At 40.3% G+C, this 24,494-nt stretch overlaps 1 protein-coding gene across 3 annotated transcripts in view; it reads right to left on the bottom strand.

Moving 5' to 3' along the window:
* Positions 1-24,494, bottom strand: part of WDR70 (WD repeat domain 70) — a 307,123-nt gene that overhangs the window by 8,514 nt on the left and 274,115 nt on the right. For all 3 annotated transcript variants that reach the window (XM_029216477.1, XM_029216478.1, XM_029216479.1), the window contains 4 exons: positions 14,315-14,415; positions 12,598-12,677; positions 10,701-10,817; positions 8,280-8,442 (listed from right to left, as the gene is read on the bottom strand). In XM_029216477.1, coding sequence (XP_029072310.1) covers positions 8,280-8,442; positions 10,701-10,817; positions 12,598-12,677; positions 14,315-14,415 — 461 coding nt within the window. The remainder of the gene's footprint in view (positions 1-8,279; positions 8,443-10,700; positions 10,818-12,597; positions 12,678-14,314; positions 14,416-24,494) is intronic.

Here is a 24,494-nt window from a genome sequence, read left to right as displayed (position 1 = left end):
GCTTGCTGTTTTTTTAAAAACCCTGGGGGAAATACTCTTCTATGTAAATGAGCTATCTTCAGTATGAATCTCTATAATCAAAATAATCTATTCCATATATTTGAATTTTCAGAAGGGCTAATCACTTGTACTTTGTTTTAAATAATTACTTTTTTTTATTATTACCAGACTTTAGTGTGCAAAATAATCACCTGGAGAACCTGTTAAGATGCAGATTCCCAGCCCCAATCTCTCAGTCTAAATGAGCCTGGGGTGAAGTCTAGAAATCTGAATTTTTAACTTTTCCACTCTTACCCTCAACTCTGACACAGACAGTCCACAAAATCACTTTGAGAAACACTGGCCCTTACATAGGAATACGGTGGTCAGTGATATCAGTCATGTAACCGTAACTCACAAAAAAAAGTAATATTTTTCTCTGTGGGTTTATGTCTCTTCCTGGCACAAATAATATATAAATCTTTACTCACTCAAAGAGTGATCTCTTTAAATATTGCCTAGTAACTCAACATGACTTAAATGTATCCTTTATAGATGGGAATGATATTTTAATGCATATACACACATATCCACGTATCCCGTATCAGACAAGACATGCACGCTGAAAATTAAATTGACTGAACCAGCAATAATGGCAGCTTATCTGGCAAGGAAAGTGACCATGGCTGACAGAACTGTCAGGCTGTCTGGCTACTGGCCAGGGTTCAGGTTCCCACACACAACTATCCCTGTTGATGTGTAAGCTAATAGCATTGTGGATCTTTACCCTGCCCACTCCCCAGCCGGCTCCTTTCCCCTCCCTCCAGCAACATCTTTTGACAAGAAACTGTAATTGAATCTTCCCATGTATAGCTAAACAAGAGTCCTCTGTGATCCTGCTGTGTTTTAAAACTTTCATGGTTGTTACATTGTGAGTGCCAGGAATGAAACTTAAATACTCAACAATAAAGGTAAAGTGTTAAAAGACTCTTTGTTCTCATCACTGGAGAATAAAGGTGAGTGTCATGTGCAAGCAGGCAGATTTGTGTAATACCTAGTTGTGCTTTCCTGTGATAAAGCAAGATACAGTAAATCTTCATTTCATCACTGACACAAGTCAACTGCAGGGAAGAAAAACAACCAGACACACATTCTCGATTACAGTGACCTTTATGAAAAGATCCTTTTGAATATTAGCTTCCCTTCAAACACTGCCACTTGGCAGTAAACAGTATACTGTAGCAGGTGAACACAGGAGAAACTGCACTGCAATTCTGGCTAACAAATCACATGCCACAGACAGTGCCATGAACTTAGTATGCAGTAAATGTAAGGTGACAAAACTGAGTGGAAGGAAAGAGATGGGAGCAAAATGCAGCAGTAGAAAGGTGTATATTAAGAGAGATCACAGTCCTCTGAAAAGCTCATTAAATTAGGGATCAAGAGAAATGAAGTCTAATTCTAATTGCAATCACTGTGAATTGCAAGTCTCTAAGTTTCAGTCTCCTCACATGTAAGGTAAGGATATGACAATACCTGTTCTACCCATTTTGCAGAGCTACTATTAAACTAGCATATTATTCAACTGTAGATATCACTAAACCACCTACAATGCAGGAAAATGTCATTAGGTAACAGAAACCAATGAACAAAACCAATTTCTGCTTCAATTAATTCTAGTTAAAGACGGTTGAAAATCTGGATGAATTTTTTTCCAAGAAAATACTAATTACCAAGCAGACTCAGAAGAGTCAGAATATCCAGATAGTCTACTTACCATGAGGGGATGGAAAAGAAAGAGAAAAATTAAGGAATTACTACTCACCCTCCCCTCCACAAAAGCACCAGGCTTCGACAGTTTTACGGGTAAATTCTATCAAATTTTTACAAAGTAGATTTAATGGTATTCAAAACAGTTTGAGAGTACATATAGAAAAGGAAAGCATACAAAATTTTTATGAAGGCAGCCTAACACCTGACAAAGAACAAACCATAAGCATGTGAGGGTCATACCAAAGAAGTGAGGATGATTCAATACTAGAATTTTATAATATAATCATATTCATTGATCAAAGTAGAAATACAGAGGGAATTCCCTGGCAGTCCAGTGGTTAGGACTCCGAGCTTCCACTGCAGGGGACATGGGTTCGATCCTTGGTCCCTTGGTCAGGGAACTAAGATCCCGCAAGCCAAGCCACGAGGTGCAGCCAAAAACAAAACAAAACAAACCCCCAAAAAACAAAACAAAACAAAAATAAAGCAGAAATACACAGAGACACAACAAAGGAATTCAATAAAATTCAGCATCTATTTCAGATGAACATGCCTCTCATTTTTGTACAGTGTTTTCTTCGTATTGGATGCTCTTCCCTTGGATATCTGCACAGCTCATTCCCTCATTTCATTCGAGTCAAAGATCACTTTAGCAGAGGTTCTATCTTGATCACCATATCTAAAAATAGCACCCCTCTTTCTCCCTGATTACTCTATGTCCCCTTATCCCTATTTTATTTTTCTTCACTGCACTTGCTACCATCTAACACTTATAGATTGACTTGTTGTCTCTCTCTGTCCACTAGAATATAAGCTCCATAAACCACCACTTAGTACCTGACACACTGTAGGTGTTCAATAAATCTTTGTTGAATGAATAAATAAAATAAAAAGAGATGAATTCTTCTTTAACATCTTGTATGTGTGTGTTTTCAAAAGCTGTCATGCTTTACGGAGAAACACCATTAAATTGAACAATATGAAATTGCCGATATTCGGCTTTTATTTCTTCTATAGAAAGGGCAATTACATATGTTTTAACCGAATCCTGTTCAAGTTCAAAGTGAGAAAAGGATGTGCACTATCACTGTTATTATTTAATATTGTTCTGGCAGTACCAGTCAGTACGATTAGATAAGATAAAGAAATAGCAGGTATAAAAATTGGAAAAGAGGAGGTGAATTTATAATTATTTGCATATGATATAATTTTATGCCTTCAAACCCCTCTAAATCTGACCACATTAAAATAAATTTTTTTCACATGGGGGAAAAATGGCATAAACACAGTAGAAATAAAAATGACTGACGGGACTTCCCTGGTGGTGCAGTGGTTAAGAATCCACCTGCCAGTGCAGGGGACATGGGTTCGAGCCCTGGTCCGGGAAGATCCGACAGGCCATGGAGCAACTAAACCCGTGCGCCACAACTACTGAGCCTGCACTCTAGAGCCTGCGAGCCATGGCTACTGAGCCCACATGCCACAACTACTGAAGCCCGTGCACCTAGAGCCCGTGCTCTGCAACAAGAGAAGCCACCACAATGAGAAGTCTGCACACTGCAATGAAGAGTAGCCCCCGCTCGCTGCAACTAGAGAAAGCCTGTGCTCAGCAACGAAGACCCAATGCAGCCAAAAATAAATAAATAAATTTATTTTTTAAAAAATGACTGACTAGTAGGAATATTTGCAATACGTGACATACAAAGGGTTAAGCTCCTTAATATAAAGAACTCTGACAAATCAGTAAGAGAACCAATCAACCAATAGACAAAAGGGCAAAGGATATAAATAGAAAGTTCACAGGAAAAAGAGGCTTTTAACATATGAAAAGATGCCTAGAAAATTTTTAATGAAAGTGTAAACTACGATGGAATACAAGGTTTCACCTATCAGATTGACAAAGATAGAAGGATAAGGGGAAGGAAGCTCTGATACATTGAATAAGTTGGGTAAAAAGTCTCTTTGGAAGAAATCTGGGCACTATCTATACAAATTTAAAATGCAAATATCTTTTGATTTGGCAATTCTATTTCTTGAAGTTTTGCATATGTGGTCAAGGAGTCCAAAGATATTAATTTCAGTATAGTTTATAATAACAACAGACTGAAAGCAATGCAAACATCCTTCAATACTGTACTGTTTTAGGAAAGCATAATATATCACACAATGGAAAATATCAAGAAAGTATACAGCATGAGCTAGGTATGTATGGACGGGTCTAGTCCAATCTCCCAAGTAATACATAAAGCAAAAAACCAACCAACAATCAAAAACAAAGACCAGCTTGTAAAACATGTTATGTTTTTAAACAATAAATGTTTCTACACACGTCTGCTCATTTATACATGGACTCTCCCTGGCAGGAAATACAAGAACCTGTCGGCAGTGGGTATCTCGAAGTGGTAGAACAAAGGAACTGGGGGTTAAAGTGAAAGGGAGGCTTTCAAATTTCCATCGTCTATGCTTTAGCATTGCTGGATTTTTAAAAAATTGTGTGCACGTATTACTTAAAATCTCAGACATGAAAATCTTGTTATCAAGATAATTAGTTGTTAGAAGTTAGAACAATAATCTGGAAGTTCTAAGGCCAGGTTCCTGGTTTGGGTTCTAGCAATAACTTGCAATCCAGTAGGTTCTAAAAGTTACCTTCTCAGTGTCTCATTTTCTTCAGTGGTAATTCTGACACCTTTCTATGAATTACATATTGCTAATATCAATCATTAATCAGCAAACAGTATTATTTCAATATTTGTGGAGACACCTCAATGATTTACTTTGTGTACAAACGTACACACGTCTATTTGGAGCAGTTTGCTAACAAAATGATACATATTATGTTTGGCAAATTTTAAACCATGGCTCTGTTTACTCTTCTTTCCTCAGCTAATTTTTGGTATGCTTATAAACAAGTTTTCTGAAGTATAAAAAGATCCCTAATAATAATAGAAAATAACTACTCCATTAAAAACAGAAGTGTCAGAGGCATAATCCATAAGCGTATCTGAGTGCCAAGGATGTGCTGACATATATTAGCTTATACACACACAGATTCTATACAAATGAAGGCTACATGCAAACTGTTTAGCTGGCCAGCCTTGATATGACCCTCTTAGCTGTTGTAATATTATCCAACTACTTGTTCAGAGATGTTCCATCTGTACTGTCTGGTTATTAATACATGTTGCAAACATCCACCACTGACGTTACACAGTAAATAAAGTCTGTTCTGCTACAATACATGGAGCAAAGGATGCGGTGCTCCCCACCAGGGGCCCTCAAATCCCTTTAGCATTTTTCTGCAGGGTGCTTTCACTCGCAGCAGCAGCACCGACCTCTCTCTGTCCGAGGGCTGCCGGCAGGTTGCTAAAGCCCAGGACAGCTGGAACTGCCTGAAATGTCTCCCCGGTCCCATCTCTAGCCATCACCAAGGACCAACAGATGCTGGAGTGTAATACTCCAGTTACTGTGTGCTCTGACCAGGGTCTCCAGGATCGCCTTGTGGGACTAAGCCAAAGTGACCCTCCCTGGAACTTTATTTAATATTGTGCACTTTCTTGGCTTAAATCATCTTTGTAAGAGTCTTTATCTCAGGGTCTGCTTTTAAGGAACCCAAGCTAGGACAGTGTGTTTTACTTTTAGGCAAAGTAGCTCATAATGATCAGCAGAGAGAGGATCAATATCAGTATAACATGGTAAGCTGAGCTGGTTTATAAAGTTGGTTTTCTTCTAGCATATAAATGTTTTGAAAAGTAATCAGAGTCCAGCTTTCTTATAATTGAAGAGAAAACTTTAGCAATACATAAAAACATCAAGAGAAAAGCTGAATATGCTTCCAACAATACAAAAATACACATACACAAATTTATTTACTGTGTTAGTAATTGCAAAATACTGGGTGCAATCTAAACACCCATATGTAGGAGAATGGTGGAATAAACCATGGTACATCCATGCAGCGGAGCACTATACAGCTGTGTAAAAGAATGACAATGAGCTCTATGAACTGGTGGAGAGTGATTTCCAGGGCATACTGCTAAGCGAAAAAAAACAAAACTCAAAAGACTAATTATACCATGCTAACCTTCATGTAAGAAAGGAGGGGAATATAAGAAAATACAGATCTGCACATTTGTGCAAAAGAAGATAAAACAGAGTGGTTACCTATAGGGGTGAGTGGGAAAAGGACTGAAAGAAGCAAGGGTATTGGAATGGGGGAGCAGGGACGAAGAGGGAGTGACACTTCCCTGAGTATATCTCTTTTAAAGTTCTGACCCCTAGCACCACAGTAACAGTTCATACACCCTACCCACACCCTAAAAATATAAAGGAATATAAACATTAAAAATAAGCCTAACTTCATTTTCAAATGAATAACATAACCACACTGATGGGAGTGGAGAAGAAAAGAGCTAAGTAACTTGATTAGACACTGTAAGGATAAAAAAGACAAGAAGAACTGTACACAAATGCTGTAATTTAGTTAGGAAAAGTGTTTCTCATGGGTGGGTGGCGGTTAGCGATTCTAAAACGATTTTAGGTGTAGACTAGAATTGAACAAGTAAGTAAATATACTGTAGATAATATGAGCTGGGTTTCTCACTATTGGAGAAAGAAGTTACAAATATGCAAAGGGAAAAGGTTAAATGAACCCTGTGGTACAGGATTGAAACCAGGGGCATCAGTTTAAACTCGTACTATTTAAAATATACATACAGATAGGTACATAGAGAAATAATAATGTGTGTATATGTGTAGGTTAGTATACAAACATATATTTCTGAGGTTTGCTGGCTGACAGGACCTAGAAGCAATGACATTTTAGTAGCAATGAGCACATCTAGCACCAACCTCTTGGTTTCTAAACATCATTCTCCAACAAAAAGGAGCCAGGGCTCCTTGGAGAAGTGGTTGATTCTAGGACTGTGGCAAAACAAAAACAAAAACAAAGATGAGCCTGGAACATTTCGTGGTGCCAGAAAATAAGGACGTGCTAAAAAACAAACAAACTAACAAACCAAAAAAAACACACCTTGTTGAAAGAATAAAGGAGCCATTCTGAAGGAGATTCTATTGGCCAAAACTGGAACAATGTGAGCGACAAACTAAACAATGATAATATTGGATTTTAACCCATAGAATAAAGTATTTTAAAGTCCACACTTATATTTAAAAACTTGAAAAATAAAGAAATGTGAGAGGAGCAATTCTTCCTTTTGGTAGAAGTCCAAGTAATAAATGTAGAAAAAAAAGAGGGAAATAGAAAACACCACTAGGGAAACACCACAGTAGTAACTGCTGCAGGCAAATCTATCCATGCATGATAAAACGAAGGAGCGAAAGTCTGAGAGACAGGATTTGCCTAGTCTGAAAATATTACTCCCAAGCAAGTTACTAACTCAAAATGGAATGATAGTAACTTGACAGTGGAGAAACTTGGCAGACATCACCTTAACCAAGTGATCAAAGTTATCATCACCAGTCATCAGACTGAGGGACACGAAGCCCCTGATGTGATGCACTGAGAAGGATATAACATCACTCCTGTGTTACTTTTGTCAAAAATGCATAGTTTTATTCCAATCATGAGAAAATATCAGACAAACACAAACTGAGAGAAAGTGTACAAAATAACAAACCACTGTTCGTTGAAAGCATCAAGGTCATGAAAGATGAGAAAGACTGAGAAACTGTTATGACTGGAGGAGACAAAGGAAAAGTAACAGCTAAATGCAACGTGGGATCCTAGATAGGACTGTAGAAGAGAGAAAGGATATTAGTGGAAAAACTGGGGAAATCAAATAAGGTCTGTAGCTCAGTTAACAGTACTGTACCCATGTTAATTTCATGGTGTTGCCAATTAATTGCACTATGGCCATGGAAGGTGTTAACATCAGGGGAAGTTGGGTGAAGAGTATACATGAACTCTCTGCATTGCTTTTACGATTTTTCTGTGAGTCTAACGTTAGTTTACAATAAAAACTTAAAACCCCAGAATTCTACAATATTACTGTTCTTTAGTATAAATGTAGCTGGTTTAGTGGCTTTAAGAACCACTACATGTTCACACATGTGAAGCTATTTGAGGGAATCTGAGCAGGCAGGCTCTACTCTGCCTATGTTTAAGTGTTACTTACAAACACAGCTCTACAAATAAAAGTTAATCCTCAATAACAGATTCTACAAACTGTTTCCTTTCATTTGCTTTTAACCCTCCCTAACTAAGATAATGCAGACAGGCAGTGATTTTCTTTCTTTCTTTTTTTTTATCACAGGTAGAATGGGTTTCACATAATGGGTTTATGCTAGGCTATAGCCCTAATGGAACCGGCCTGGTTAAAACATTTACCGTTTAGAGTCCTCAGATACAAACAAATGCCTAGGTTTCAGGACCATGAGTACCTGGCCATTTTTCATGCTTAGGAATAAAAAAGATATGGAGAAACTAGAACCTCAAAGCAGCCATTGTTACGTTCTTCCCAATTCATTAAACATAATACATTTTCTATTTTAAAAGGCTCTTTCCTTACTTGGAGTATGCTGGAGAAACCCAATATGGGTTGTCCTCAGCTGCTTTGGCGTGCCGCAAAATGGCTTCCCGGGGATTGCTGTCATCGGTTTTGTCCAAAGCAATGTTCTTCACAATGTATGACGACAGGGTGCCCCCGTGGGTTCCAACCCGGCCACCACGACCTGTTCCAAAGGAAAAAAACCAAATCCGGAATGGAGTGAGCATATACCTTTTGTACACTGGGCTTATCTGACCAGGTTGAGAATCCCTCACTGCTGGCTTCCAAGGCGGACGGTTAAATGGATGACAGACTAGGGCCAGGGATTCAGGTTTACCTGATTTTTGTCATTCCCTACAGAACCAAGGTTTTGAGCCCTCGGAGGCTTCTACCAGACTTTGGTTTGAAGCACACAAATCTCAGGAGTACTTGAGTACCGTGCTTCCAGCTTTCATGTATGATAATCAAAACCAAAGTAGGACATCACCAAACCTCAACTTCCCCATAACAGTTTTAAATAGAGACATTTTTTATTATGCCTTCGTTGCTCACTTTTACACAATGACACCAGTGTAGGAAGAAATACAAATAGTTCGCCATGTGTATGCTTTAAAAAATTCCTCAGGCACGAACACATGAAATTCAACTAATAAAAATAACCAATGATCATTAGGTGCTATTTTAGATTTAAACAAACGTATCTTAGGGCTTGCCATCTTCCAAGTGCCTTGTAGGAGAGAAAACAAGATGAACAGACTGATCCACATTATTTTACTGTACTGTAATTGCTCTAGACAGGAAGCTCCACGTGGGCAGGAATGTGTTCCCCACTGGATCCCCAACTGCCAGCCTGGTTCCCAGTACTCAGAAGAGGTATGACTTTTTAGGAAGATTAAAAAAAAAAAAGGAAAAACAAAAAACCACACCACATGACCACATGAAAAGTCAAGTAGCACTAAAAGATTAATTTTATAAGGCAGGAAATAACTGCCAAAGAATCTGCATGGCCAGTAACTAAGTGGAAGGAGAGGAAGCAGAAAACTCTTCAGGCTGATCTGGTGGGGGGAGGGGGTCTACAGGAAGAGATAAATCCAATTTGGGAGAACTCAGAAGACAGAGAAGGTTATTTTCAATGAGCAGACTGGTTTAAATACAAAAGTACAGAAAGAGGCAAGTTCACTGGGCATTTGGGGGCAGGAATGAACCAACAGTCATGTGAGAAGATCAGAGTAGGAGAGAGGTGAGGTGTAAAGCTTGACAGTACGTTAGGGGCTTCCCCGGTGGTGCAGTGGTTGAGAGTCCGCCTGCCGATGCAGGGGACACGGGTTCATGCCCCGGTCCGGGAAGATCCCACGTGCCGCGGAGCGGCTGGGCCCGTGAGCCATGGCTGCTGAGCCTGCGCGTCCGGAGCCTGTGCTCCGCAACGGGAGAGGCCACAAGAGTGAGAGGCCCGCGTACCGCAAAAAAAAAAAAAAAGTGCGTTAGATTCAGACTGAAGAGAACTCAATCTCTGGAAATGCAACTGGACAGTGTAAAGCTTATGAAGATTTGAGGGCAGTAGCAATACGAAAGCTACAGGAATTGGGAATAAAAGCTGTGTGTGAGATGAACGAAGGTAGGGTGGTGAGGAGAGAGACTTGAGAATGTGCCTAGTTAGAAGAGCTTTTCAATAATCCAGGCAAGAATATTATTTAGGAACTTTGATTAGGATGGTGGCAGAGAAAATGGAAAAAAATTGAGATTGGTATATGAAATATTTTCAATGCTGAAGGGTCAGGCCAAACAGATACAGGTCCAGAACTCAGGTTCACATGAATGAACAAGTCATAAGCTTTAAGCATGTGAACATAGGACAAATGGAAACTATGCAGGTGATAACAGAAAACGGGATTCTAGTAAAGGTACGTGCTATATGATAGCCAATGCTGCCTTGCTTTCTTCTGGTACCTACTTTCTTAGAAACTAAGGATTTTTATTCTTCTTCTAGGGAAATGGGCAGCTGCATTTTCTCAACACAGAATTAAATGATGTTCACTTTCTGCCTTGTGTGAAACCTAATCCAGCCTAAATTCTGGTCAAAGTACCCAGTGTTGCATATTAAGCCAATATTGAGAGCAGTGGTTTTAACACTGGGTTCCAAGGAGCCCCAGAGTTCAACCGAGGCCACCTAAAGGGCTCTAGTTGGAGACCAAGCAGAAAGGGCTCCGGGCTTCCTCTCTACTTCAGCACAGCAGCTCCATTTTTATCAGTTTATGCACTGGGTTTCTGCATCAGATCTTTACACAAGAACTTCTGATGCTAAAAGAAGACGTTTGAAAACCCCTATTAAGTAAAATCTCCGAAGACAGGCATCTAGGCCCAAAAGAGCTTCCAAATTCTGTACCTATTACCCCACCCTGCCCTGCAACCCCCTTTGCAAGTCACTAGTTAGATCACAGTCACCTGGGCCTGCTACAGGAGGTTCAGGTTTGTGAGACTTCAGGGGATCCAGTCTGTCCTTCTCCAGCTGTTTCCTTGTACTCCGCTGGCGGGGCTCACGGAACATAGGCAAGGCATGAGCTACGAGAAGTCACATTTGAAAAATTTCATTATGATAATAACCCTTCCATCCAAAAACATAACTAACGCATGAGTAAATGACGATGAAATGGAAGTCATAATGACAGCCTTCATCTAATAATAAAAGACAGTCTTATTGCAACCAATTAGCCAATTCCGTTTGAGACCAGACTCACTGTTCACCTCTCCTGGCAACTAATGGCACTCAGGAAATGCTGTCAAATACCGTCACAGAAACATTGGTGAGGCTCCCCATCTCCCAAACCGTGGGCAGCAGTTAAACTTAATTTCTGTGGTTTTTAAAAGAAACACTTAATGGGACTGCCTCTTGTTTTTTCTTATAGGACCCAAATGCAAATAATGCCAACAGCTTGCCTGTCAGCCCTGAAGTTTCCTCAGATGCCTCATAAACACTGGAATCACTTCACACATTTCTGAAATGTGACCACCTCTCAGGAGGAGTTGACAGCACTGAGAAACCGGAAGGGAGGAACACTTATCCCACTGAAACTGGGATAAAGGTTGCCTTGAATGCAAGGAGGTGCCTGAATCTCCTGATGTGGTGACTTGATGGGGACTTAATCCTTTTCAATATGGTCGACAAAGGAATAAAAATCAAAGTAGTATTTGTCCAATTGCTGTTGCTCAATGTCAGAATTAAATTTCAGAATATAAAAGAAAATACGTATTAAAAAGGGAAACAGTGTGATATTCTGGTGGAGAGGGAGAAGACTATTGGGGATAGAATCAAATATCTTTTTTTGACCAAAAAAAGTACCAGAATAATTTCTTTGAATGTTCATGTGCAAATTAAAACCCCTTTAAAAGAGAAAACTGGGGGAGAGTTAAAGGAATAATAGGGGTTTAAAGGAAATTTATGATATGAATGACAGAAATGTCTGTTAACACCTAAAAAACACTTCCAGTACCCCTCCTATCCTCTACCCGTACTTCCAGCCTGGGCCAGGGCCATATCACTCACTAGTAAAACATGTCTACCTTGAGTCAGGGGAGCTGAAACACAGCCACCCGTCACTCTGTGGGGCAACACGACACAACAGTATTTTTAGGAGGGGGAAAAATAGCTTTTCACTTCAAACGAATGCAGGAATTGAAGTAGGCTGCATGTAATCACATGAGTTAGACTGGTTATGACAGACTTTAACACTTCTACCCTTGCAAAAAATGTCACTGGATCTCTTTACTGATCATCAGCTCCAAGGGACATGGTCTTAGATGAGACCAACCACCAGGGAGAAAACCCAGCAGTGCAGCGCCCCCTGGTCTTTAGACTGAGCCACTGATAAAGTCCACAGGGGCATCTGCTAATGACAACTGCTACTGCATCCAAGATCTCCTGCCTAGCCGCAACCTGTGACAGGTCTGAGACTGTGACTCTGGGAAACAAAAACCTGCCAGATTAACGAGGCTGTGTGACAAACCCGAGAGAAGCTGCTCTGTCCTGGTAAGATTTCTGCTCATACCCCAGGTAGTTCATTTTATATCTAAAGGTCTCTGGATCAGTCTATCACATGGTCACAGAATTTAGGCTTTTCCCTTTTGGGTTGAAAGTTACATGAAGTAACCCTGTCTCCGTGACGGGGCACAGAAGCTAAAGGGGTTAGCTATTATATGACCCCCAGTCCTGAACACATGAAAGGGGTATTTTGTAACATATGCCTGAACTCGGAGGGCTTTTTCTGTCTCTAAAGCCATGAGATCAACAGCACACTAGAACAGAAGACAGACGCATGATGGAGAAACCCTGCTAACAACTTACGGGTGATGATGTAGTCCTGGGTTAGAGTCTCCGCTTGTTTCGCCTTCCGCTGTGTTTTAACCACACATAATTTCGCTCCCCTGAGAGGAGTAAAAGCAAACGATTTTCTTTATTTGGTCTCAGAAGCAAAGTCTACGTCAAAAGCATTAGATACTTTCAGGAACATGCTCTGTACACACCACCTCACCAAGTCCTTGACTTTCTAGGGACTGGCAACAGATGGAGCCCTTGGTGATAAGAGATTAAATGTACGGGAAAGCAAGTCTGACTCAGTGGTTACTACTCTGTGAAAGGGTTAGAAAGGTAACTGGAAAACAAAAGGTCAGTTTAAAAAATCTATAGAAATAACCTAAAATTAAGATCTTGAAGAGATATTAATAACATCAATCAACCTTTTCACCCTAAAGGTCATAGGGTTCAAATTTTAGTTTATGTCTCAGATGAAAGCAACCTAGGTAGTCTACAGCCCAAGTGGCATTTGTCTACAATTCAAATACAAGAGTACAAGTGATCTGGAACTGAGTCAGCTTGGCAGTGTTGCCAAGGGGCTACAGTCCAAGAATGTGTGGGATTAACCAAAAGTGTGCTTAGAACATTTCACTTCTCCTTAGCAATAATGAGCATGCGTTTCAGGAGAAACAAAAACATATAAGCAAATTTCTTAAAGTAAAGATTCCAAAGATAGGAATCTTCTAAAGGGTGCTATCAAATGGGTTCATTATTTTCTCAAGTAAAACAGACTCTCTCCTCTCATCCTAATTACATTAGCATTTTCAATTTCTTTATTAAAAAACAAACAAAATCCTATTTGTTCTTAAAGACCACAATATATAACTTTATTTTATAGGGCAAAGGTTCCAACTCCAGAAAATTCTGTCTGCTTCTATTCTGAGCCAAATTATAGTCAATACATATTCACTAATAGAGGATGGGTTTCCCTTCCCCTGAAAGAACGTGGGAGCTCAAAACAGGTTTACGGGGGACCCCAGTAAATACAGCATGTGAATTTTAGTACTAGCTAGCCAAGGCTGACTCTAAAGAAAGAGCTAATCACTCACTATACCTTAACAAAGAGAAACAAAACCATCTTTTTTGGGGTTGGTGATACATGTTTACCTTTGTGCCCAAGGAAAAGAGAAATAACTGAGAGACTGACTGAGCCTCTAGTGAAGTTTTCGGATCCTTGAAGCACACTGGTATGCTTAAATTTGGCATTTGGGGACAGACATGGGATTGAAGGGGAAAGTAGCTGTGCTGTCCTCCTCTGCTGGCAGAGAACAACCCTGCCAAACATCCAAACCGGCACCTGATAAAAGCCCAAACAGAAAGGGAACAAAACAGACTAGCCGTTTCCATTTCCTATAAGTGGTTAGTTCCCTGCTTTGTTAATCCCTTACATGCATCACTGCTAATGCCACTGTCCAGGGTGGTATGCAAAGTGGGCAGGCCTTTTTCTCCCCTTGCACTCAACATTTCAGCTAAAGAACTGCAAATCCCCAGGAAACTTTCACTTTGAATTCTGTATGGATCAAGGGAGATATCCAAATCCTCTTTAAAGCACAATACTAGGAGTTTGAGGCTTTACTCTGTGCCAGCTGCATTTTCTAAAAGGGTGGATCCCCATCAAAGAGGGAAATAAATAAAAGTGGGGGTGGAAAAAGAAAACCCTCCCCCAGTTGCTGTCATCCATCTAAAACAGGCAATACTTATGAAATACCTCTGACTCTTGTTGGGGTCATAATAGACTTTAGCCAATCCGTTTCCAGTCCCCACCATGATCTGGTTCAGCTTTGGATGCCACAGGCAGCGGACAACACTCTGTAAAGGAAGGGCACGGTAGTCAACTAAAGAGGGCACATAAAAATGGAAAAAAAATCTGCTGGTACTTTGATGGCTTGTTTACGGAACTGAAAATCACCCTGATGACTACCTGTAACTTTTAGGGCATTTTCTTCTAAACCATAGGGTTGTGTTCCTGAGGTTGAGTTCTGTTCTATCACTTGTTATCTGTGTGATACTCTATAAAAATAAAAAAGATGCTCCCTTCCTGACATCCCTCCTCTCCTTCCCTGACAGCCTTGAAACCACAAAGGTGGGCTTTCCCGGCTCTGCTGCCATATGAGGCTGGCAGCTTAGAATGCTGAACCCACATAACTCAGTTCATTTTACCACTGAAGCAGATTTAGATCTCAGTGTTTCATGCTTTTATACACACAATAAATATGCCCCTCTGGACAGCATATTGAGACCAGGTGGTTACTGTTTTTAGTTTACAAAGATCGAAATCTCATAAAGCTTTTTCAGGAACAACACACATTTGCAAACATTGAATAATATCTCCCTATCTATGAGATAAACCAGCAGGTCAGTAGCAGAAGTAAAACAGAGATATGGAATATAAAGCCTTGATATTAACCTGAATGAAAAGCTATTTAGGAGAAGGTTCACTGGAAGTTATGATCCTGTGAGTTCATCACTAGTAAGGAAAATAAGTGGTACTCTGGGGTCAGAAAGAACCACGAGTTCTTAGTGAGAAGTACAGCCTGTTTTTAATTTTTGCTGAAGTAAGAGGGCAGAGGTGGAAGAGATGGCAGGGATAGAATTAAGGGGGAAAAAATGAAACTAAGGTTGGTAGGCAGAAACAGCATGTGCTGGGTTCTGCAGATCTCACTCTGATAGAGCAAGAAATGAGTGGAAACATTAATTCAATGATTATCAGGAACCTCTCACGTGCCTGGCAATGTACAAGGACTAAGGGAAAAAGGGTACAATTAGATATTGCCATTTTCTGTTCTAATACTAAAATGCAAATCATGGAATTTCTGTCTCCCAAATAATCGAACTTGGGCTGGATTTCTTTGGTTTCTTCTCCCCAGCCATCCAGCTCTTTTCTTAAGACAGAATATCTGGGAATCCCTGCAACCCCTTTTGATAGAAACTCTGGCTCCCACCTGACTGGCCCCCAAAAAAATGCATATAGTTAAATGGCTGCAATTCCTACTCTGAGATTCCTGAGAAACTAAGAAGGAAATGTAAAAGAGTCTCTGCAGAACTTCTAATTCATGCCTGACAATATTCGAGAAGAGTGGTTCTTAAGCTCTGCACCACTGAAGAGCGTTGAGATGTTCTACTGAGAAAACCAAATCAGAGTGGTTGTGTTTCCCCTGTCGTCGGGGGAAAACTAAGTTCAAAGGGCAGGTTTTCACAGTTTTAAGTTTTCTTTCCACAATTTTTCTTAAACCTGTGCTGCCTGCTACCCAATGTCTACTAACAAGTGCTAAAAGACGATAAAACATTTCTAATGGTGAGGGAATATTAACAGAAAAACCTGAAAATAGTAAATCATATTTTTAGTAAAAGATGAAAATAGTAAATCAAAGTTTGGCTTTTAGGGTGTGGGGTGGTTGTTGCTTTGTGCATATGCTCATGAAACTTACTTTAGAATGCGTGTGTATAAAAAGTCACATTTTCCCCTACTAAAACTGTGCCTGGTTGGTAAGATGGAATTAAGTATATCAGTAGTTCATGGTCTGCAAAGCACAACCTGACTACCAGGTTCTCCGCCACTGAGACTAATTTGAGAAGCACGCCTAGACCACTGGGAATTTCCAGATGGTCAAGGCCAGGTATGTGGAAACATGAAAAGAGTCACAAACATAACTTCATATCTTACCTAGAATAAGTTCATCCAAGCCAATACTCATCTCCTTCAAGTCTTGGCTTAAGTGTCATAACTACCCAGACCACCCTATTTAAAACATCACACAGCTCCCCTTACTTTCCTTGTTTTTTACAGCATGTATCCCATTTTAAAGCACTTATTGTCTTAAGTCTTAAGTGCATAAGCACTTATGCTTATTGTCTGCCTCCCCTACTAGGATATATGTTCCACACAGGCCGATCTTCATCTGTTTTACATAGCCAAGAATCCCAAGTGCCTAGATTAGTGTCTGGAACTCAATAAATGTTTGCTGCAGGGATGAATTAAAAGTTACAGTTCACCCAAGCCTAAATGGATTGCTTTGCTAGGTGGAGGTAGAGACAATTTTCAACTTAAACTCACTACTGCCTAGGAGGGATAATTTAATTTCTCCAGATCATTATTATACTCAAGTACCCCACAAACAGAGTAGGGTTAGCTCCCTCACAATGTGGGCCTAAAAAGAGGGATGTGCAAGGACCAGAGAGCAAGGGAGGAGAATGAGAGGGGCTTTCAAGGGCCTTCAGAAATCTCAGCACCCACAAATCGCCCCAGGACAACTTCAAGGACATGGCATTAAAGTTATTTCTCTTCCTTGGTTCTCTAGAGATCTGGCTAAGCAGTCTAAGATTACTGGTTCTCAAATATGTTTTCAAGTGAGCAGGGTGCAGAATTGGAAAAGATCCACAGTGTAGGCCTGGTAAATTCCAAGACACCGAGCCAAACAGGCAGTTTCCAGGGGCAGCAGGTTACTGTTACTCTCTCCCTCTATGCTGAGGGTGTAAATGTTAGAGAGAGGCAACGGCCCAGGCCAACAGACCAATGTCTCACGGCTTTCCAGGGAGTCCAAGCTCAGGGCACTGCACCTCTATTCCTGTTCACAGCTTTTACCCTCTAAAGCCCTTAGACACACACATGGCTTTTTACATGGAAGCAAGGAGAAGGCAAATGAGACCCCTTGAACTAAACAGTCATTCCAGAGCTCCATCCACTGTGGCAGTGAGTCACCAAAGCAGCCAATGAGGACTCTGGGAGCAGTCTGACTTAAGCAAAAGATACTTAAGGCTCAATTACCCTAAGACTGGCTATTAATCAAATATTACAAGGATTCCAAAACATGGAATGAAGAAACAGAATTCAAAGTCAAAGGTGGGTGGGCTTTTTTTGTTTATTAATATTTATTGTGTATGTTTAGCTAACCTTTGTAAACTTTGCAGCTAATGCGGCTCCACACTTTGTCCTGTCAAGGAAATGCATCTTATAGCAGAGAGCTGGCCATCTGCCAAACCAAACAACCCCTGAGACGGCAGCGAGGCTGGGGAGCAAGTAGAGCTGCCACGCTGCTAACTTGTCAAACACACATACAGGGTTTTACTTAACAACAATGGGACACGTGCCTCCTAGAAGCCCAAGGAGTTATCAGAAGACAGATGAGCTATAACTACTTAGAAGGAATGCATTCACTCAGTCAACCATCCACCAAAGACATCTTCCATCCTCTGTTCTTGAAGAGGTACTTCTGTAGCTGGGCGCTTGCCACATTCAGACGTACACATTTGCTGAGTGACACAGCAAATGAAGGGTAGAGAGCACATCTGAATTAAAGGAGCAGAGGAAAATGTCATGACAGGAGATCTGCACGGACCAAAGAGAAAGCAGAAGGCCACTGTAGTGCAAAGAACTAGATTCTGAAGTTAGTCTGCATATTTTATTATACTGATTTGCTTAATTAAATCGATAAAGGGTTTTATTCTTACACTAATCTACTTCATCTTACCGAAGCATGTGGGACCACCACCGGCTTCCCCTAGCTGCCTAAGCTGAACCCCATGTTACCATAAAAATTAAGTTTAGTCTTTTAAAATTTATTTATTTTTTATTTTTGGTTGTGTTTGGTCTTCGCTGCTGCACACGGGCTTTCCCTAGTTGCGGTGAGCAGGGGCTACTCTTCGTTGAGGCACGTGGGCTTCTCACTGCGGTGGCCTCTCTTGTTGCGGAGCATGGGCCCTAGGCGCGTGGGGTTCAGTAGTTGTGGCACGCAGGCTCAGGAGTCGTGGCTCACGGGTTCTAAAGCGTAGGCTCAGGAGTTGTGGCGCACGGGCTTAGTTGCTCTGCGGCATGTGGGATCTTCCCGAACCAGGGCTCAAACCCACGTCCCCTGCATTGGCAGGCAGATTCTTAACCACTGCGTCACCAGGGAAGTCCCAATTTAGCCTTTTAAACCAAAACCTACTGTCATTTTAGATAATCTGGCAGTGCAGAGGAACCACAGTCTGCCCCAAAAGTGCTCAGCTCTAGCAGCAGCCACAAAGAGACAGTAACTGGCGATGGAGATCATAAGCAAGATGACAAGGAGTTACAAGACTTTCATGTGCTCAACACAGAGATCTTTCCTCTCAGTGAAGACCAGAGAAAAAAGATGGGGTGGGGGGCAGAGAAGAAGAAAGCACTTTGTGTACAAAAGGCAGTGTCAAGATTCCAAAACAGGAATTTTGGAATTACCCCTCTACAAACGTAAAAAGGCCACAAAAAATTCCAAATAATTTATTTCTGTGGTTTTGTTTTGCTTACTTTAAGTGAAATCATGGAAGCAAATAGGGAGAAGAGGAGGAAATCAATGAGAGAAATAAATTTATATTTTAGGACATGGTAGGAAAGGAACTATTAGGTATCTGCAACTTTATGTTATTTAAAGTAGTTGAATCCTCACAGCAACACTACAAAATTAGTTATCTCACCCCCATTTCACAAGAAGAAGAAACTGAGGCTTGTAGGAGGCTGGGTAACTTTCCCAAGGTCACATAACTCGTACACAGAGGAGCTGGGCTCAGCAGGGAGGTTTTCCCAACTCCAGTGCTCATTCCTTTATACCACCTAATTATGCAAAGGCCTGTTTTAGAAGATGATGGGGAGGAAGGGATGTGGCAGATTTAAAATCATCTCCAAACCCACCTGACCCAGAAAGAGAAGTCTTAGCAAGTTTATACTAAAAAGCAGATGGTATTACTAAAATCATAAGGAAGGAAAAAGGAACTACTACCCCAGTTCACAAATGTTACTATAAAAGAAATCAATGCCTGCATAACATCTTAGGCATCCGTAATGCACATATCTAAACACCACCGTTATTCTACTTCACATGCTAAAAGAAGCCTAACATCCTTCATAATTTTATATCTTAATCATGATTATGATGAAACACCATTTCTTGATCCTTCGCAGCTGCTGACCCACACTGTAAAAGAAACTCCGTCTGGTTTTTTCATGTTTGGTTTTTGTCACATAGTACAAGAATGGATAAGCTAACCCAGTGATTCCCTGGGAGAAGCAGCATTTTCCAAAATTTCAAATAAAGAGCCTAACACCTGTCCGGGGAGGAGACTGTCACACAGTTTTGCACACTTGTGTAGAGGCAGTCTTACGGTCGTGGACACCCTCAGGACTACCCAATACATCTGAAAGGCCATGTATATGCTGATCCCCAAAACTAAGAACACAGATCAAGATGCGAGTCCAAAGCAAATAAAAAGAAGGCAGATGAAAATGGAAAGGTACTGGAGAAAGAATTTTCTTTGGATTTGCACAAGCCCAAGTTTTATTTCACAGAGAAAGAAAAACTGCTTTCCACATTAAAATATTGAGCCAGGGAGGTAGAAGAGCAAGAATGGGAAATCTTTAAACTCTTCCAGGCTATTTGTCCTGTCCTCCCAAAGCCTTGCTTTCCCAAACTTGGATGATTTTGCAGCACGCATGGGCCATTGGGCTTAGTTTCATTCCTCTAAAGTTCAGGAAGCAAACCTGGTGAGTAAGCCTTAGTCTACAATAAATAAGACTCCCCAACACCCACCTGATCTCCATGGAGACATTCCTCAAATAAAAACGATTAAAGACATTTTCTCTGCTCTTATAAGTGAGCACGTGCCTATCCTTTTTTCCTCCTCCACATTCCTCCAACTCTAAGGAACTTCCACCATAGGGCCAGACTTGTAGCAATTATCACTCTTTGCTGGAAATCTTCTTAATCTTCCCCCTTCCCTGCCCCAAACAATTCTCTCTCTGATAAACCAGATAGAAGCTCAATGGTGAAAAGAAAAAAATGCCATGGCACTTTTATAAATGTACGGATTGCTGCAAAAAAAACAAAACAAGGAAAAGTGTTGCTCTATTCCTGCCATAAATATTTGATACAGATGCACAGATTATGCTTTTTAAAAAATGGTATCTAATTAACAAATTAAGTCCTACCAAACGGATGGAAAAATGCATTTATTAAAATCAGTTTATTTACAGCCTCTGCTCTAAAATTAAGGTAACTGCTCAAGCAGCAAAAATCTGGAACCTGGTAATTGTCCTTGGCACAAAATGAATCACATCTGTATCTGATAATAAACTTGCCTAAAGAACTTCATCACGAGAAAAAGATCTCAGAGAAAATGGAAGGTCTCCTGGGTAAGAAAATTAAATACAATTTTCTTCCTCTAATTCAAAACACTAAATGTTAGTTTGCGCCAATCTGCTATTTGAGAAGAATTTACAGAGGCAAAAAAAAAAAAAAAAAAAGCACAAATAATGATTGAAAAAAAAATCTGGTAATTATTCTTATTAATGACAGTCTGGGAGCACGAAACAAATAAGAGGCTGGAAGCTGGAGTCCACAGGGTGAGTGACACCAGTGGTGGATCCTACAAGGCAAATACAACAAGCGGGGGAAAGTGACTGGGGGTGGTGGTGGTGGTGGGATGAATTGGGAGATTGGGATTGACATGTATACACTAATATGTATAAAACGGATCACTGGGCTTCCCTGGTGGTGCAGTGGTTGAGAGTCTGCTGGCCGATGCAGGGGACATGGGTTCGTGCCCCGGTCTGGGAAGATCCCACATGCCGCGGAGCGGCTGGGCCCGTGAGCCATGGCCGCTGAGCCTGCGCGTCCGGAGCCTGTGCTCCGCAACGGGAGAGGCCACAACAGTGAGAGGCCCGCGTACCGAAAAAAAAAAAAACACAACAACAACGGATCACTAATAAGAACCTCCTGTAAAAAAAAATGAATAAAATGAAATTCAAAACTTAAAAAAAACAAAAAGAAGCAGCGCTTACTGGAGGCACATTCCCAATATTCTTGTAGAACTTCCTACTGGTGGGCACAGGATGGATCAAGTGTGTCAAGATATGGAGCCGTGCAGGCTTGAGAGGGGCCTGGGGCACTGGAGCCTCAGGCAAGTCAGTTCCAGCAAAGAGTGGGTTTGTCTGTTATATCATACATTATCATCTATTATGAGGACCAGCTTGTGAAAGAGCTTGGGAAGCAGTACCTAAGGCCATCTCTCTCGATCTAATCTACACAGACCCAGACCCCTTTACCATTCTTCATTTATAAGTAGTTCTTCGAGATGGGAATAAAGATAATAACCATAAATCTTTTCTTTATATAAATAAGCAAAGCACAAATGGATAAAGCTTGAAATCCCTAACTACTAGATAAGAAATATATATGATCAGATCCTGGAAATCATGAAGTATGTAAAACCAAAAATTAAAGAAAAAGCTGAATCTTCAAAGATGAACTATACAGGATACATAAAGCACTATTTGTCTTAATATAGTATAGGTAAAGATGTTTTACAAATCATACTCTCTTATTTAGCCCTTTGGGGGTCTCACAACCCCTCATCATACAAGACACAGCATTATCTATCACTCCAAAAACGGAAAAAACACTATCCTGGGACATGTGTTAATTATAGAAGTCTTTCTTCCCCACACTAATATAAACTGTGAAAGTCTGGCCAGAATTCTGATAGAACATCCGGAAAACTTGTTACCAAAGATCGTTCATCAAATTCTGGTTGGGAGAGGAAAATCCGTGGTAGAAAATCTTACAAGACATGTAAGTCCTTCACTTGGTCTTCTACCAGTGTGATGTAATATGGTGCTGGGTTTGGACAACAGAGCACTGGTCATTACTGTATTATACTTTATACATTTTATAAAGAATAGCGTGTCATTTTGAACACCTACAAAATTTACGTATCTGCAAAATCAAGTTCCCTTTTCTTGATATTTTATAGCGTCAAGTATGTTTCTCCTTCAGGGTCATGTTATCTAGTAGGTGATTCTTCACCCAGTTTTGCCATTCGTGGCAATTATGTCTATACTAGGAAGTATAGATATGTTTAAATGCCAATTCAATAAAACACAAAACTCTTGTGTAGAGAAGAAAAAAAAAGTTTCTAACTAATCAAAAGGGAAACATTGTTTCTATTGCTTTGAAGGACTAGAAATAGAAGCAAAATAGTAAACAGAAAACATTTCCATGAGACTGCTGACACCAAATAAGTAGTAGATGCCTTTTAATACAGCATGTTGCAGGGTTAAATGACACTAGAAAAGGAATAAAGTACTAAACTGGACAAGCCCTGCTTTTAGTCCTCATTCTTCCGCCTTCAATGATTTATGAAGCCTGAAGCAGGATGTGATAGGTTCTTCATCTAATTGTAACTCCCCAAATGAGATCACTGTCAGACAGATAATTATAGGAAAAGACAACTCACTATAGGTTTGGAATCTAGATTCCTGCAGTAAACGTTATTTCAAAGAAGAAAATGTTGAATAGAGACTCTAAATAACTGCTCCTGAACTAAGAGTCTACTGGTTAAATTTATAAATTGTTCTTTTAAAAGAGACTGGAAATGAGAATAGAAATGAAATGATAAGCACATCAGAATTCATCTTCTAAGGAAGAATAAAGATTAGAATTTTGATAAAATACAGTGACAAATTCCAAGAAATAATTTTTACTTCAGAGCAGAGTGTGTTCTACAAAAGAGATCCAGGAAACATCATATTCATTAACAGTATAACAACCCAAACAAATTATATTCATTACAGTTTTAGATTACCAGTATTTTAAGCATCCACAGTAAACTTGCTTCCTCCACTGAAATCAAAACATAGCTATTTTTAGTAGGTCTGAAAAAAGATCATCTCAAGTTTTAAAGAAGTAGACAATTAAAATTTGTACTTCTTTCATCAAATCTAAAAGAAAACATATTTATGCTCTGAAATTCCAAATTAATTAGAAACAACTATTAACAAAAAACAAAAACAAGAGAAGCTGGTATGGAATAGGCCATTACAGTAAGTCCCGATAAGAACATACTATAATAAAATATAACAAAAGGTAAAGCAAAATTAACAAACACATTTTCACCGAACACCTACCATGTGCCATATATTGTTCTAACCATAGGAATATAATGCCCTTCCCACCCACATGGCACCAAGGAGTCCCTTACTCCAATTTGGTCACTGGAAAATCCAGAAATGTCTGAGAAAAAGAGTACCAAAGGTAATAGAAGTGTTGAGAAAATATGACCCACAAGGAAAGGTTAAAACAACAACAACTAAGTTTGGTTCACTTAGACAAGAGAAGACAGAACAGCAACTTTATAATCTTAAAGGAAATAGAGGATGTTGACCAGCTGTTCTCCAATTCCTTGAGGACTAGAGTAAAGGATGTGGGCTCTAAGCATGAGAATGTGAGCCTAAAAATAATGAAAAAAAAAAAAAAAGATATGATGGTATGGGATTTCATAAACAGAAATGAACTCTTAGGGAGGTTGTAAACTCTTCTGTTAAAGTCTAATTTTCATATAGGCGAGTTGAGCCGTGGTCCTCAGGTAGGCAAGATGGACTCTGGAAGATAATATTGAGACACGGAGCAACATATGCCTGATGCCAGATGGCAGCTGATGAAGCAAAAGCCAGCAGCTTTGCCTGGCATACTTACGTGAAGGGAACCTATCACCAGTGTAGCAGAGGGGACTCGCACTAGGATCAAAGACATTATTTTATTTTCTATAATATGAACGTCCTTGCAAATGTGCAGGGATCTTCGAGCTTCCTCCTAGGCACATTTGCTGCAATTTCATTATTTATTTCACATAGTTTTCCACCACAGCTATGATTTTTTTTAATTAAAAGAAAATCTCCTGGGCTTCCCTGGTGGCGCAGTGGTTGAGAGTCCGCCTGCCGATGCAGGGGACATGGGTTCGTGCCCCGGTCTGGGAAGATCCCACATGCCGTGGAGCAGCTGGGCCCGTGAGTCATGGCTGCTGAGCCTGCACGTCCGGAGCCTGTGCTCCACAACGGGAGAGGCCACAACAGTGAGAGGCCTGCGTACCACAAAAAAAAAAAG

The sequence above is a fragment of the Monodon monoceros genome, unplaced genomic scaffold, assembly GCF_005190385.1.
Source record: "Monodon monoceros isolate NGI ecotype Baffin Bay Population unplaced genomic scaffold, NGI_Narwhal_1 Super_Scaffold_12, whole genome shotgun sequence".
Taxonomy (NCBI): domain Eukaryota; kingdom Metazoa; phylum Chordata; class Mammalia; order Artiodactyla; family Monodontidae; genus Monodon; species Monodon monoceros.
Note: the sequence above shows the minus strand (reverse complement) of the source record. Positions and strands in the feature narration are given on the sequence as shown.